We start from the raw sequence: 13379 nt of genomic DNA on the forward strand, positions 1-13379 counted from the left end.
GGATTTCAGAATCAGAATCAAAATCAAAAACTTTATTGTCATTGTCATGAGACCAACGAAATTAAGAATGGTCCCCGATCATTGCATCATCCCTAGCAATATCAAAAAAATAAACAAAACAATAAAATTCAATAAATAAAATAGATAGAATACTTAACATACTAAGTATTCCCACAGTCATGCTCCAGACCGTGCATAGATTAACACAAGAGTGGCATGGTGGACATTTTTGTAGTATTCAGATGTGTTATTGCAGTTGGGTAACAGCTTTGTTTGAGTCTATTAGTCCTTGCTCTGATTGCCCTGTACCGTCTGTCTTAGGGCAACAGTTCGAACAGGGAGTAGCCAGGATGTGAGGTGTCTTTTATGATGTTTTAGGCCTTTTTAAAACAGTGGGCGTTGTTTGACTCTTTACTAACTTTAAACCCCACCATAACAATTTCTCACTCACAAACTTCTGTGCATCCATTTAATCATGCGAAGCCAGCACAAAATCACACACATACCCCTACAGCAAAGCTTTAACATAACCACAATGCAACTCCTCCCTCAAACGGGAGAAATCACCCTAATTCAACCAACTCTATATAAAACGTCAAACAAAGATAAACCACAAACATTTCTACACTTCTGTGTCTTCCACGCAGCACAATAGGCAGAAAAACACCGATTACTCACAGTCTACAACAAAAGAAAAACCTGCTCTTTTCACAACTCTCACAGCTAAAGTCAAAACTCTTACCCAGTGCCTCTGAAATAATAAAAAATCACCAAATACTCGGTTACTCTTTTCACTCGCGCCCTCTCACTCCCTTCTTCCTCATACAGCATACACGCTCGCTCCCGCGGACCCGCTCGGCCCCGCGGGCTCACTCGGCCCCCACCTTTTTTCTCTCACAGAGACAGAGAGAGACCCTTTTCCTTTTTTTTCTCCAGCACACATACACACACAGAATCCCAACTGAGAGAAAGAGGGAGAGAAGAGAAAAGAGTTGTAGAGAGGAAGTCTTTTAGCAGGAGTTTCAGATCCAACAGATTTATACAACTTATTTACACACACCGGTAATTTATAATCTATATACACACGGGCCCGCATAGACGTCATACCAGAAGAGGTTACACCTAACTTTTTTGACTAATTTAAAAGCCCCTATAGCCCAGGCCTCGCCTTGCTGGTCAATACACGCCTCGGGAACGCCCTCCCGATAGCGCTCGAATTCCTAAGAAAACACCATATGCCAGAACAACTTTATCTCACTTCTCTATTTCTCTGCTGGTGTTGCTAAATTTTTGACTAATTTAAAAGCATCTTTCAGCCCAGAGCCTCGCTCTTGCTGATCAATTACCCGTTTCAAGTACGCCGCCTTGAAAACGGCCTCATTACTAAGTTCTAGTACTTTAAAACTGCTTCCCCGCCCGGACACCCGGATCTCCACCAGCGGCGTGAATATCCCAGATCACGCTTTTGGCTTTACTTAAAGTTCACAAGCTCCTGACGTTTAAATAGGAGGCAGCCGGTCCGCGACTCTACCTGCCAATTAATGCAGTAGAAGGCAATCACTCATAGATTACCTGGCCATTAAGGGCGTCCCAAGTGCCCCCGGTAGACCAAACCGAGCTTTAAACATAACAACGCGTCCGTTGCATGTGGCGTCTGCCAAAACGCTGAACAGCCTGCATTCTTAGGGGCCGCGCCCCAGTCCTAATCAAATTTACTTATTTTAAAAGCCTCACTGTGGGTACCCTGCCCTCCAGTTTAATTACCTGAGACCCAAAACCGCGTTTTTGCTACTCAATCAAAACCAAATTATCCCTACACTACCGATTGACTGGCTGGCATTCCCAGTCAACCCACATTTAACCTCTTAAACCGTATCTATTTGTGTCCACACACCTTAAACCGTATTAACTCAAACACATAACTTCTTAACTCAAAATTCACCCCCAAAATAAACAGCAATAAATTTACTCAGTTCACTATTCCCTGCCTTTAACACTAATTACCCCAAAATCACCCCGGACAGAACAGAAGCCCCACTGAGTGAACCTTTAATTTAGCGCTCAATTTCCAATTCGGCACCTTTGGAGATCCATCAACAGGTGGTGCTTACCTCTCATATTTCGGGGCCCATCACTCAGTGTAGCCCTGGCCGTCCGTCTGACACCACTAGACCGTCAGCCAGGCTCCTTAAAATATCCCTCCTCAAACCGGTGTTTCGGCACCAGATTGTTAAGGTTCGAATTTGAGGAAGAGACAAACGACTGCATGGTCTCAGTAGATGTCAGAATAGTGATTTTTATTATACATATGTACATATGGGGAAGATGAGCATCACAAGCCTTTTAGAGCCGATCTCCCCCGAACAAGCATCTCACAAGGCTTTTATTACAATGATGACGTCAAGTCCCATGATAAGTATCAGTCAGTTCTCAGAACTCAGGAAGTTCCCCTCACTCCACAAGTTCTCCTTATAAGGCCTCCAGATGTTTCCACTCAGCCCAGCACTCAGAGAAAACCAGTGTGTGTTGTGTGTATATCTATTCGTGTCTATTGTGAAAGTATATCTATCAGAAAACTGTCCTCAGACAACCCTCCTATTCTTACTAAGGGTGTGTGTACACATTCATGTGTTGTATAAGAGCGTGCATGTACTTTCAAGGCCTGTGTACGTGCAGAACTGAACATAGAACCAAGGCAGGGTCCAGCCGGCCCCACAGGCTTCTGAGTGATTACAGAACTGTGAAACAGCTTTAAGCAAATAACATGAATAGTACAGAACAACAATAGACTAATTAAAGTACTGATAATCTGCGTAGATTAATGTTAACATAGATATGGTCCAAAGATTATTCTGTCAACTGGTTCAACAATGGTAAATGATTAATGATTGATACTTCTGATTATAACTGTGATCATAAGAATACAAAATAAAATATCTCCTGGTCACAACTGTAAAAACCACACACATGTTTAACGAATCATCTTCATAACTTGAAATGCAAATAGAGATTGTACATTTTTAAAAATACGCACACGTTTTGCAAACAACAAAGTTATATGGTACTATTTACCAAAAAATGCAGCCAAGGCTCAGACGTTTTTCATATAATCATTTCAAACTATTTACAGAACAATCAGGTGTCAAACAATAGTTTGTGTCACTCTAACACATATGAGAACAGCACAGGGATAAACCTGCAGGTCTGACAGCAGGTGTGTCACTCAGCGTTTACACTGCAATCTGCCTTTGTTGGCTTTAAGGCAGCAACTGTGACGATCACTAGTAGAACTGACACACAAAACAAAACAACAGCTACACACTAAATACACAAGACAACAAACTAACTTGAGACCAAACACGGTAAACGTCACAAATCTCTCACGTATCAAAACTCTCTCTCTCTTTCGCTCACTCGCTCTCTCTTGCCGGTCACTCCTAAAACTTCCCCCTTTTGCTAAACAACCAAATGTCATGTTTCCATATCATTTTTGATTGGTCGACATGGTACATTTTCCCACCTATAGGGCTTTGGAGCGTGATGTCACGGGAGATGGGCCATGCCCCCTTCCGCCATGACAGTAGGCCAGCCAAAGGATACCATTTCAGCTATGGATCGTACGTGTTGTGTTGTCGGTTGCAACGTTAGATCACACGATCGTGAAGGCAAGAAGCTGGATAACGGGCTCTCTTTTCATCGTTTTCCATCCTGGAGGCAACGTGAGGGATCCCATGTATCCGATATTACTAAACAAAGACGTCAGGCTTGGATTGCAGCGGTGAGACGAGCGGATATCGAGTTCTCTGCAATCCCCAGCTTTTTGTTGGTTTGCTCACAGCATTTTCTTTCCGGTGAGTTCTAAATTAATTCATATCACTCTTGAAAGGCTTTTAGTGTTATTTTCAACGTGCTGAGGTCATAGATAATGAGATAAAACATGCTAATGTGTGATGCTGCAGAACCACATCATGTCGACTGAGTAGCTTATGATTTGGCATTATTGCAGGCAAACCAGCATATGAAATGGATGTAACAAATCCAGACTGGGAACCAACACTGCACATGGGGCATGACGACATACCTGTATCAGACTCGGACCGGCACTCAAGGCGTACGCAACGGAAGCGAAAAAGAGCACCCATCGGAGGTAAACAACCCCCCCCCCCCTCTAAAAACATACTAAATTGCTATCACTGTACACTAATCTGCACATAACTTCCAGATGAATCACACACCTGTCATTGGAATATTGGTGTACATTTACCTTATGTCTAATTTTATCTTACAGGCTTTCGTTATGCAGCTGCAGAGTCTGAAGGTGTGCCCCGTGCAGAAGTGATTGATGAAGATCTGACAGAAGACCAACAGCAAAATCACAATGTCATGGAGGCAGTGGACAGCAGTTGTGTTGGACAAGTGGAGGTTGAGGTAGCAGCTGCAAATGTGGATATACTGAAGAAATGTAAACCTTTTAAAATGATGACAGATTACAAACTCTCAGCTGTGTCTGTAATCAAACCTCTGTAACTTTGCTTCACTTCAGCAGCATCAGCTCATGTTCACATGTTGATTCATGGTTTGCTTCAGTTTTTGATGGACTGCAGAATATTTTGAAGGTTATCTGCTATAAAAAGCCAGAACAGGAAAATCTGCTTCATGTGTTTCTGTTTGATCCTCAGTGACTTTGACACAAAGGCCTCTGCTGTGATGATCACACCTCTGATCAAGTCTCACAGTGTCAGCTTTGTTTTTATACATATGGATATGTGCTGATAAATGATCAGAGTTATAATATTTCCCACTGTCTGCTGTGTGCCGTGACCTTTGACCTGCTAAAGACAGTCAGCTGTGGATTATTCATTGTTGTGTCTGATACTTAGAACTGTGAGGAAGAACACTACACAGTTAATCAGGGTCCCCTCTCTCTGAATCAGGGAAGGTGGGCAGGCCGCGTGTGGGCCGCGGGCCATACGTTGAGTCTCACTGTTTGAAATGTGAACATTGTTCTGCTGCAGTCAATGGACTAAACCAGAGAAGAAGAAAACAGACTTTACCATGAAGATCCTCAGTGTGGATCAGTATAATATCAGCCTGATGTCTGCAGTTTAGTGTCAGCACAACTTTCACATCATATTCATCTCAGCACAACTAAAACATGCTGACTGACCTCAGAGTTTCAAGTCCACATCCTGGACTCTCCAGGAAACCACACAGATGCTTCACTCCTGAATCCTGCAGCTCGTTCCAGCTCAGGGCCAGCTCTCTCAGATGGGAGGGGTTGGACTTCAGCGCTGCTGCCAGATAATCACAGCTGATCTCTGACAAACCACAGAGACTCAATCTGTATAAAGAATGAAAGATGTAAGTTTATTAGACAAAGTGTGAGCTTGAAATCATTCAGTGTTTCATCATCTGTTCAGAGCTGAAGAAGGTTCAGAATGTAGAAGTTTAGAAAATGGAAACTCCAAACAGCTGAAGCCAACAGGAAGCAGCTTCAAACAAACACAACAAGAGAAAAAACTCTGAATGTTTCACATTAAAGTCGTACATTTATCATAAAAACAGGACAAAGACTTGAAAAAGTCATGTTTTTCCTTCCAGGAACCACAAGGCTTCACTTTTAAAGGTGAAGTGTGAAAGAAATGGACATATTTGAAGTCCAACACCTTTTTCCAGTCACATTATTAAAGCAGACAAACTACAAGCTCATTTTCATTCCAACAAGTCATCTTCTGACCTGGACTAACAACACTGGTCTCTATGTGCAGCTGGCTGTGAGACCAGTGCTCAGGGAGCGTCTACAAAGTGCAACACTGAAAGAACATCGCACACTAGCTTTGTCCCAAAACGTCGGCTGCATCCTTCGGAGGACCCGGTATTCGCGGTCTACGTGGGCCGGGTCCTTCAAAGATCGAAAAGGCTGGAAGTGCGAGGCTGTGAAATGGGACGGTCTAGCCTTCAGATTTGCGTCACCGCTGTCTCGGTGGAGTTTAATAAACTCGGCCGTCTGCTCCTTGCTATCTAAAATATAACAGGACACTGGCGTAAATTCTCGACCGTCTCACACTTCTGTTTAATCAGTTTCCTGTTTAACGTTTATTCAGCTGTGTGAAAATCCCGGAGGAACTTTGATCTCAGCCAAACCGATTTACTCCGGAACAAATAAAACACAGAAAAAAGGCAAACAATTACATTACATATTTGAAGTTTAAACAGCTACTTTCTCGCCTGAAAATATGTTAAAAGTTTATTTTGTGACCCAGAAAGATTAATAAGAGTAATTTGAAAACTTAGTAGCAGCCGCCATTGTTGGCAGCTGAAATTTGGCTGGGCCGCGCTATGAATTCTGGGATATGGTGGGCCACGAAGGACACACCCGACGAATCCTTCAAATTCGGGGAAATGAAGGACGCATTTGTCGGGCACATTTGAAGGAGTCGACAAATACGGACAGCCTTCATCGCCTGGCTGTGACGTAATCGGCCTTCAAATGCAGCCTCTGGAGGATGCAGCCGACGTTTTGGGACACAGCTACTAATTTGCTTCCATCATCCAACCTGAAGAGGAAACAGGGACGGCTCCCCTTCAAAGTAAAAGCTGCTCCTTTTGGACACAGTATCAAAGAAAGTCTACAGTATAACATAGAAAAGACAGAACAAAGTTTTGGTTGTTTTTAAATTGTGCAGAAATGAAACTACACTAAGCTCAATTATGTGACAGACATTTCATCCCATGTCAGTTTGGCCTCATCCTGGGCCGGATTATCCAGCACACACTCTGACCACAGGCCCAGGGGCCACGCACAGCTGGGCTCCATCCAAGAGACAGCAAACAAACCAACACAATAATAAAAAGCACCATGTGATCTTCTTACATCTTCAAGACAAACATAGTAAAAACATGAGCATATTTGTTTCCTGATAAAATGATGTGACAGGTAGAACAGAGTAAAGTGGTGGTGTTACAGCCTTTCTCCCCTCTGCTGCCGAGGCTGTTAGTCTCTCCCAAACTCAGCTACAGGACTTCCAAATGAATGAAAGCAGCAGAAGTGGCTTTACAAATGAAAGAGGAAGAGGAGAAGAAGAGGAGAGGGAGGCCACCCTGACCATTACTCCAGCTGAAAACATCACACTTCCATTAAAGTTGGTGAGGAAATGTTGAGCAGGATGAGCTGCTGGCTAATCTGGAGGCTGTAGCAGCAGCTCACAGTCACAGTGGATTTCCACTCATGAAAAACCTCTGGCTGCTTCATTTCTCATCTCATATCAGAGACTTTAATGCTTCACTGAAGCTGTACTGTGATGCTTCCATATTCCAGTGAGGCCTCCATAATGATTTCAGCTGTTCTGTACACACACTGTGTGCCCTGTATGGCTCAAAGTCTCTGCAGCCTGTTTTTATCTGCTATCATCAGATCTTCATCATCCTCATTCACATCCCTCACACACTCTACAGCCTCATCAGCACTGACTTCATCTTCACTGACTGATGGAGCACAACATGAACCTGTGGAGGCTGAAACACTGTCCTGTCAAACATCTCCCCGTCACCACTCCACTTCTGTCAGCCTTTAAATGAACCCTGCTCAAGTCTGTCACTTCTGTTTGGAGCCAAAAGAGCTTAAAGATTACGCCACTACATTCTTGTCTAGAAAATATTAAAGTGTATTTGGTGACACACAAAAAAGGGTAAAAGTATAGTTTGGGTCCACACATGTCCAAACCCTGGTGTGTAGGCCTACTTAGTATTGAGAAAAGCCCACTAAAAGAACGCCCACCAGACCAAAGCAATGGTGTTGACTTGATCAGCATTAACCCCGCCCCCTGACTTTGATGGGTGAAGCTGACAAATAAAATGTATTTATGAACAGCGATGCAGGGCCAGGAGTAGCAAGGTGAATTAAATAAATACATCATTAAATAATTCATTAAATGTGTCAGTAAAATAATCAAAATAGAAAACAAACCAACAAAATATGTAATTAACTAATTTGAATTGTACATAAATACTTAATGAATTATTTTAAATGAAATTAACTGATAATTCATTGTGATTTTGTTTTGTGTTTTGATGAGCTAATAATCAGCTCTCTTTTTCTCATTGTTGTTCTAAGCCGCTTATCCAAAGGTAAGGCACTACCTGTTGAATTATTTCCAAAGTGTGCCAAATTGGACATTACAAATTAAAGTCTACTCACTGAAATTACTGGGGAATGTCTGCTTTGATTTTGATGAGAATCTCATGACAGTACTGAGGATTTAATGCAGTTGGACTGCTAAAAATGATTGAATGCGGTTGGACCGCTAAAGGATTTAATACGGTTGGACCGTGGAAAGCAGTTGGACTGCTGAGTGATTTTAGTATATTAGGGAATTTGGTTATTGTTTGGGGTGGAGCCCGTATTGGTTATAAGGTTGGACCTGCTTCAGTCTTACACTTTTTTGGCTGTTTTACTGTTGTTCCAAAGTATTATAAATTATTCAAGAACGTCAGTTGGACTGATAGGAAGCGCAGTGCTCAGAGGTAACGCTTGCCAATGCCAAGGACGCTTAGGCATTGTCCTCGAAGAGGGATAGTCAGTTGGTCACTGTGGAGCTTGGGGCACTCCAGAATAACTAGGAGTTAGAGTCTCCTTACCGTTTGGAACGGTAGTCTGCGCTTTTTTGGCCAGCAGAAGTTGGACTTCGGGCGTGTAACTTTAACTTAAAACTTCGGGGTAAGCCTTGGCTGTGAAATGCCAAAAATAGAGCTTCAGGCAAAGTTTGGGTTGGTTGACGCTTTTAAATTGAGTTAGGGATTTTAGAGATGAGGCCAGAAACTGTTGGACAGATACTGGTTAATTGATCACAAAAAAGTTGGACTTTATCGGTTGGACCGTTAACTTAAATTTGTCGAAATTGTTTAGGCGCTAAAGCTGACAGATGTGACAGTGGTTGTAAATATAAGACGTCTTTGTAATATAAAATAAGAGATCTCTGTGTGAAAGGAGTCTGAGGCAGTGCTGGAGCTATTTTTAGACTGTGTGTGTGTGAGTGTGAAAATGCAAATTAGTCAGCAGTGAACTGTTTAAACCACAGTTGGTTTTACAAATACTGCTGCAAACATTGTTGAGTGTGTGTTTAAGACGCCATTTATGTTCATTAGAGGGCTATAAATAAAGTTTTGAGTTGCCGTAGTGAATGTATAGTAATTGACTGAGTTTTGATATATAAATATAGTGAGTGCACTGTATATATTTAAGACTAACATATTACTTTTAGGAGTAACCTCTCATCAGCAATAAATGCTGGTGTGTTTTATTTTTTCTATTCTATGTGTGCGCTGTGAGAATTAATAGAGGTTTCAATTGTTTTCTTTGACTTGCTCTTTCTGATTATGAAAGGCATGTCTGAAATACTCTTAGGAAAGCGTGTTGTGAGTATATTCCTCAACTCTTGTCACAGTTTAAGTGTGTGAATGCTGTGAGTAGCAGGTTTTGAGTGATTGGGTGTGATTTGTACAAAATAATAAATAATAATAACACTATGAAAGTTGATAGTAGAGTGAGTGCAGAAGTGGAAGTGTGAGAGAAAAGGCGGTGTGTGTGTGAGACGATCTGACAAACGCAAAGAATTTAGTATATTTAGAAGTGTGTGCGTGAAATAAGGGTGAATTGTTTTAGATCAAGACTAGCCTGTAAAAAAAACAAAACAGGAGAGATAGAAACAGAAAATATGGTTCTGAGCAGCTGCAAGGTTGACAGGAAATGGTGTGTGTGACAGGAACTTTGCATGCCCATAAAAGGAACTGACTGTGACAAGTGAGCACACAGAGAGAGAAACATACGAGGTAAACTCCAGGCAGATGAAGCAAATGGAGGTTTTAAGAAAAGAAATGAAAAGGATATTAATTGTATGCTTTAGTGTGTCAATACAGGTGGACTTCTTTCAACCTAGAATCTTGAGTACAAAACCATTGATTAACAGAATTGGGAGGAAAACAGGCCAGATTTTGGCTTAAAATTTTACAGCTTGACCTCCCACTTGTCCCGATCCTGAGAAGAAGCTCATAGGACAGTTAATCTCCTGATGAAGACCGACAGAACATCGTGGACTTCAAGAATTAACAGCAGGCAAAAGACAGTGCAACTGAAACTACACTGACGATACCAGCAGCAGCATGGAAGAAAAGCACGTGATGGAAAATGCACGGTGAACTGCAGGCTGGTAAGAACAGTGTGACATAACTGTTTAAAGACACTGAATGGGATATTTTGCCAGGCTGGGATTTAATCTAAAAGGAAAATACTGAAAAGAGCAACGGAGAAGAAACAGAGAAGAAACAGACTGTGTTTGCTGGGGATCACAAGACAACAAAGGACACTAAGAGAAGGGCACAGGGGCCAGTGGGAAGGTGAAGCCCAGACGAGTTCGACTGCGAGAATAGAGGGTACAATTGGGTTGAAATTGAAGCCGGAACTCAGGATGGTTTAGGGATGTCCACGTCACAAACAAAGAGGTAAACAAAAAGAAGGTAAAATAAAGAGAGAAAATAACTGACAATTACATTAATGAATAGAAGACACACATACAGATATTACATAGATTTATTTTTAGGATAAAGGGGAGAGCTTATACGTAGAAATGACTTTTTATACATATTGCATTTTGTGCCTTTAAGGGAGTTGTGGCTCAATTCGTCTCTTGTGGGTCACGAGCCTTTGGCTAGCGCTATGATTAGCCAATCTACTGTGAGGATGATATGAGTTATTGAAGGATTGCACACGCTTACAGACATATAGAGTCCATAAACACACATGACAGTATTGATTCCAGGCAAAAGGCCTCAAATTAATTTAGCGTTTAACTGAACTTGAGCTGGCCCTGTAACAAGTGACAGAAAAGAGGAACTGAATAGGAGTTTCTTGCTTTAGAGAAGGACCAAAGGAAGGAAAGCATATATTTTGGTTAAGTCTGATAAACTAGAATGAGAAGGTATTGTTACATCAAAGTAGCAAGATGAAATAAAAAGGCTGTACCAAAAACAGGTTATAACATAGGAAATGTGAGTTTTAAAATGAAGTTAGTGTTAACACACAGGAGTTGTTTCAAGGCAGCGTTTAGCTGTGATAAAATGTATGCAGGAGTAATTGCTTATATGTTTAAACTTAATTGATTAAAGTGGTTGTTTTTTTGGATCTTTTAGTAGAATAGGCGCTTATAATGATTTTCTTGTGAAAGGAGATTCTAGGTCAGAGTGGAGGCCTTGCAGCAGCGAGACTTCTGTGTACAGGATGTTGATGATTAGATAAGGCAAGCGACAGGAAACGCATGCAGGGACGTGAAAGCAGCGTTTTAAGAGTTTTAAAATGATGAGTAACGTTGAAGAATATATATAAATACAAGTCAATAAGTCAAGAAGATAATTAGGATCAGGCTTTTGATTAAAGAGTCCCAAAGATGATAAGTTAGGGAGGTGCAGGAAAAGGTGTTTTGTTTGCTTTGCAGAAGATCTCGGTGACCACAGGGGGGTGAGGATCCTGGAGGCCCGAGGCATGATGGACCACAAGAGAGGGACGCAGAAAAAACCTAATCTTATGCATGGAGTGTTCTCGAGGGGGAGCTGGTGTTTATTACTGGACCACTTAGAGGACATGAGGTTGTCTGATTTGCTGAGCCAGAGGACGGCTAGAGAGGGTCAGAGCGGGAGTGGTGACCCCGATGTCCATGATGCCATGGATGGACATGGAAGCAGCTGAGTGGGCCGAGGAGTGACCCAACACAATGTATTGTGACCTCTGGTGTTCCAGAGGTCGAGAGAGGGAGTATTGAGATTGGAGAGATATTTTGCTGCTATTGTTAATAATCATCATCATTACCATTGCATTAATAATATAATCTACAGAATTGATATTGCATTCAGATGTTTAAACAGTGTGTGTCTTTCAGAAAGACTAAGTTGCAGGCTGACAGGAAGTTGCAGGTTTGAAGAGTGTGCCTTTTGCAGAACTGAAACCGAAAGCAGAGTCTAAGTGCAGGTTATTTTGAGGAGCCTTTAAGGACGAGGCACACACTTAGTTAAAGAGAATCATTTATAGGTGGAAGTTTAATCATGTTTTGCTCGGGGTTGCAAAAGAGCAGTTTGTCGCAGAACTGCTGCTGATGTGTCAAGATGATAAGCGAGCATCCGGCAGTGACAGGAAGTACCTGCCATGAAGATAGGAGATAATGTTCTTTTAAACTGTGTTAAAAGTCATTGTGGTTTTGATTTGACGTGTGCATATATTCTGTTTGTGACGTATGAGGGGGCGTCATTAAATTCAAGCCCTGATGGTATAAAATATCTGTTTATGCTTTGATTAAGTCGGAGATCAGCCCGGTCTGCGAACGGAGCTGGTCTTCCCACGCGTGTATTTCATTAAAATCGTTTGACCAAGTTCTGGACCATGGTTGTTTGTACTCTCCTTCCCCAATATTTGAACCTTAACATTAGTTTACTCAAAATAATTTTAAGACATCAATATTAAAGGTTAAGTTATGATAATGAATACATGCAACTATAACTGATGACATAAGAATTTGGATATTTTAAGCTAAAGCGAAGGTGCTGACTCACTTGGCATGTTACTCTCAAATCCTCCCTAATAACAATAACATAATTACACTTTAGCCACAAGAGGGCAGCAGCATTAATACAAGTCACGTGTATATAAAGGTACAGTGATTATATTACAGTGATTTTGACAAAAACAAAACAGAAGTTGATGGCAGTGTGTTTTTCATAACATACCAACCAAATTAAATAATAAAAACTTTATAACTTACAGAGCTTTTTTAGAGACTTTGACCACTGGCAGCAGCCTCAGAAGAGCCTCCTCTGAAGCAGAGTATTTCTTCAGGTCAAACACGTCCAGATCTTTTTCTGATGACAGTAAGATGAAGACCAGAGCTGACCACTGAGCAGGAGACAGTTTATCTGTGGAGAGACGTCCTGAACTCAGGGACTGTTGGATCTCCTCCAGTAGAGAACGATCATTCAGTTCATTCAGACAGTGAAACAGATTGATGCTTTTCTCTGCAGACAGATTCTCACTGAGCTTCTTCTTGATGTACTGAACTGCTTCTTGATTGGTCTTTGAGCTACTTCCTGTTTGTGTCATGAGGCCTTGCAAACGAGTTTGATTAGTCTTCAGACCCAAGAGAAAACGAAGGAACAAGTCCAGGTGTCCATTGGGGCTCTGTAAGGCCTTGTCCACAGCACACTGGTAGAAGTATTTCTCTGTCTGAGAGCTTGTTTGTTGCTCTTCCAGCAGATTGAGTCCAGAGTTGATGAAGGTCAGGTGGACATGAAGAGCAGCCAGAAACTCCTGAACACTGAGATGAACAAAGCAGAACACCTTG

The 13379-nt window shown here is 41.7% G+C and overlaps 1 protein-coding gene across 1 annotated transcript in view; it reads right to left on the bottom strand.

The window, feature by feature from the left end:
* Window positions 1-13379, bottom strand: part of LOC309700493 (uncharacterized protein) — a 2098293-nt gene that overhangs the window by 1336899 nt on the left and 748015 nt on the right. Inside the window, exon 31 of the mRNA XM_082524046.1 lies at window positions 5168-5341. Within this exon, the coding sequence (XP_082380172.1) occupies window positions 5168-5341 (174 nt within the window). The remainder of the gene's footprint in view (window positions 1-5167; window positions 5342-13379) is intronic.

This window comes from Aulonocara stuartgranti, assembly GCF_965226115.1.
Source record: "Aulonocara stuartgranti genome assembly, chromosome: 3".
NCBI classification, from domain to species: Eukaryota; Metazoa; Chordata; class Actinopteri; order Cichliformes; family Cichlidae; genus Aulonocara; species Aulonocara stuartgranti.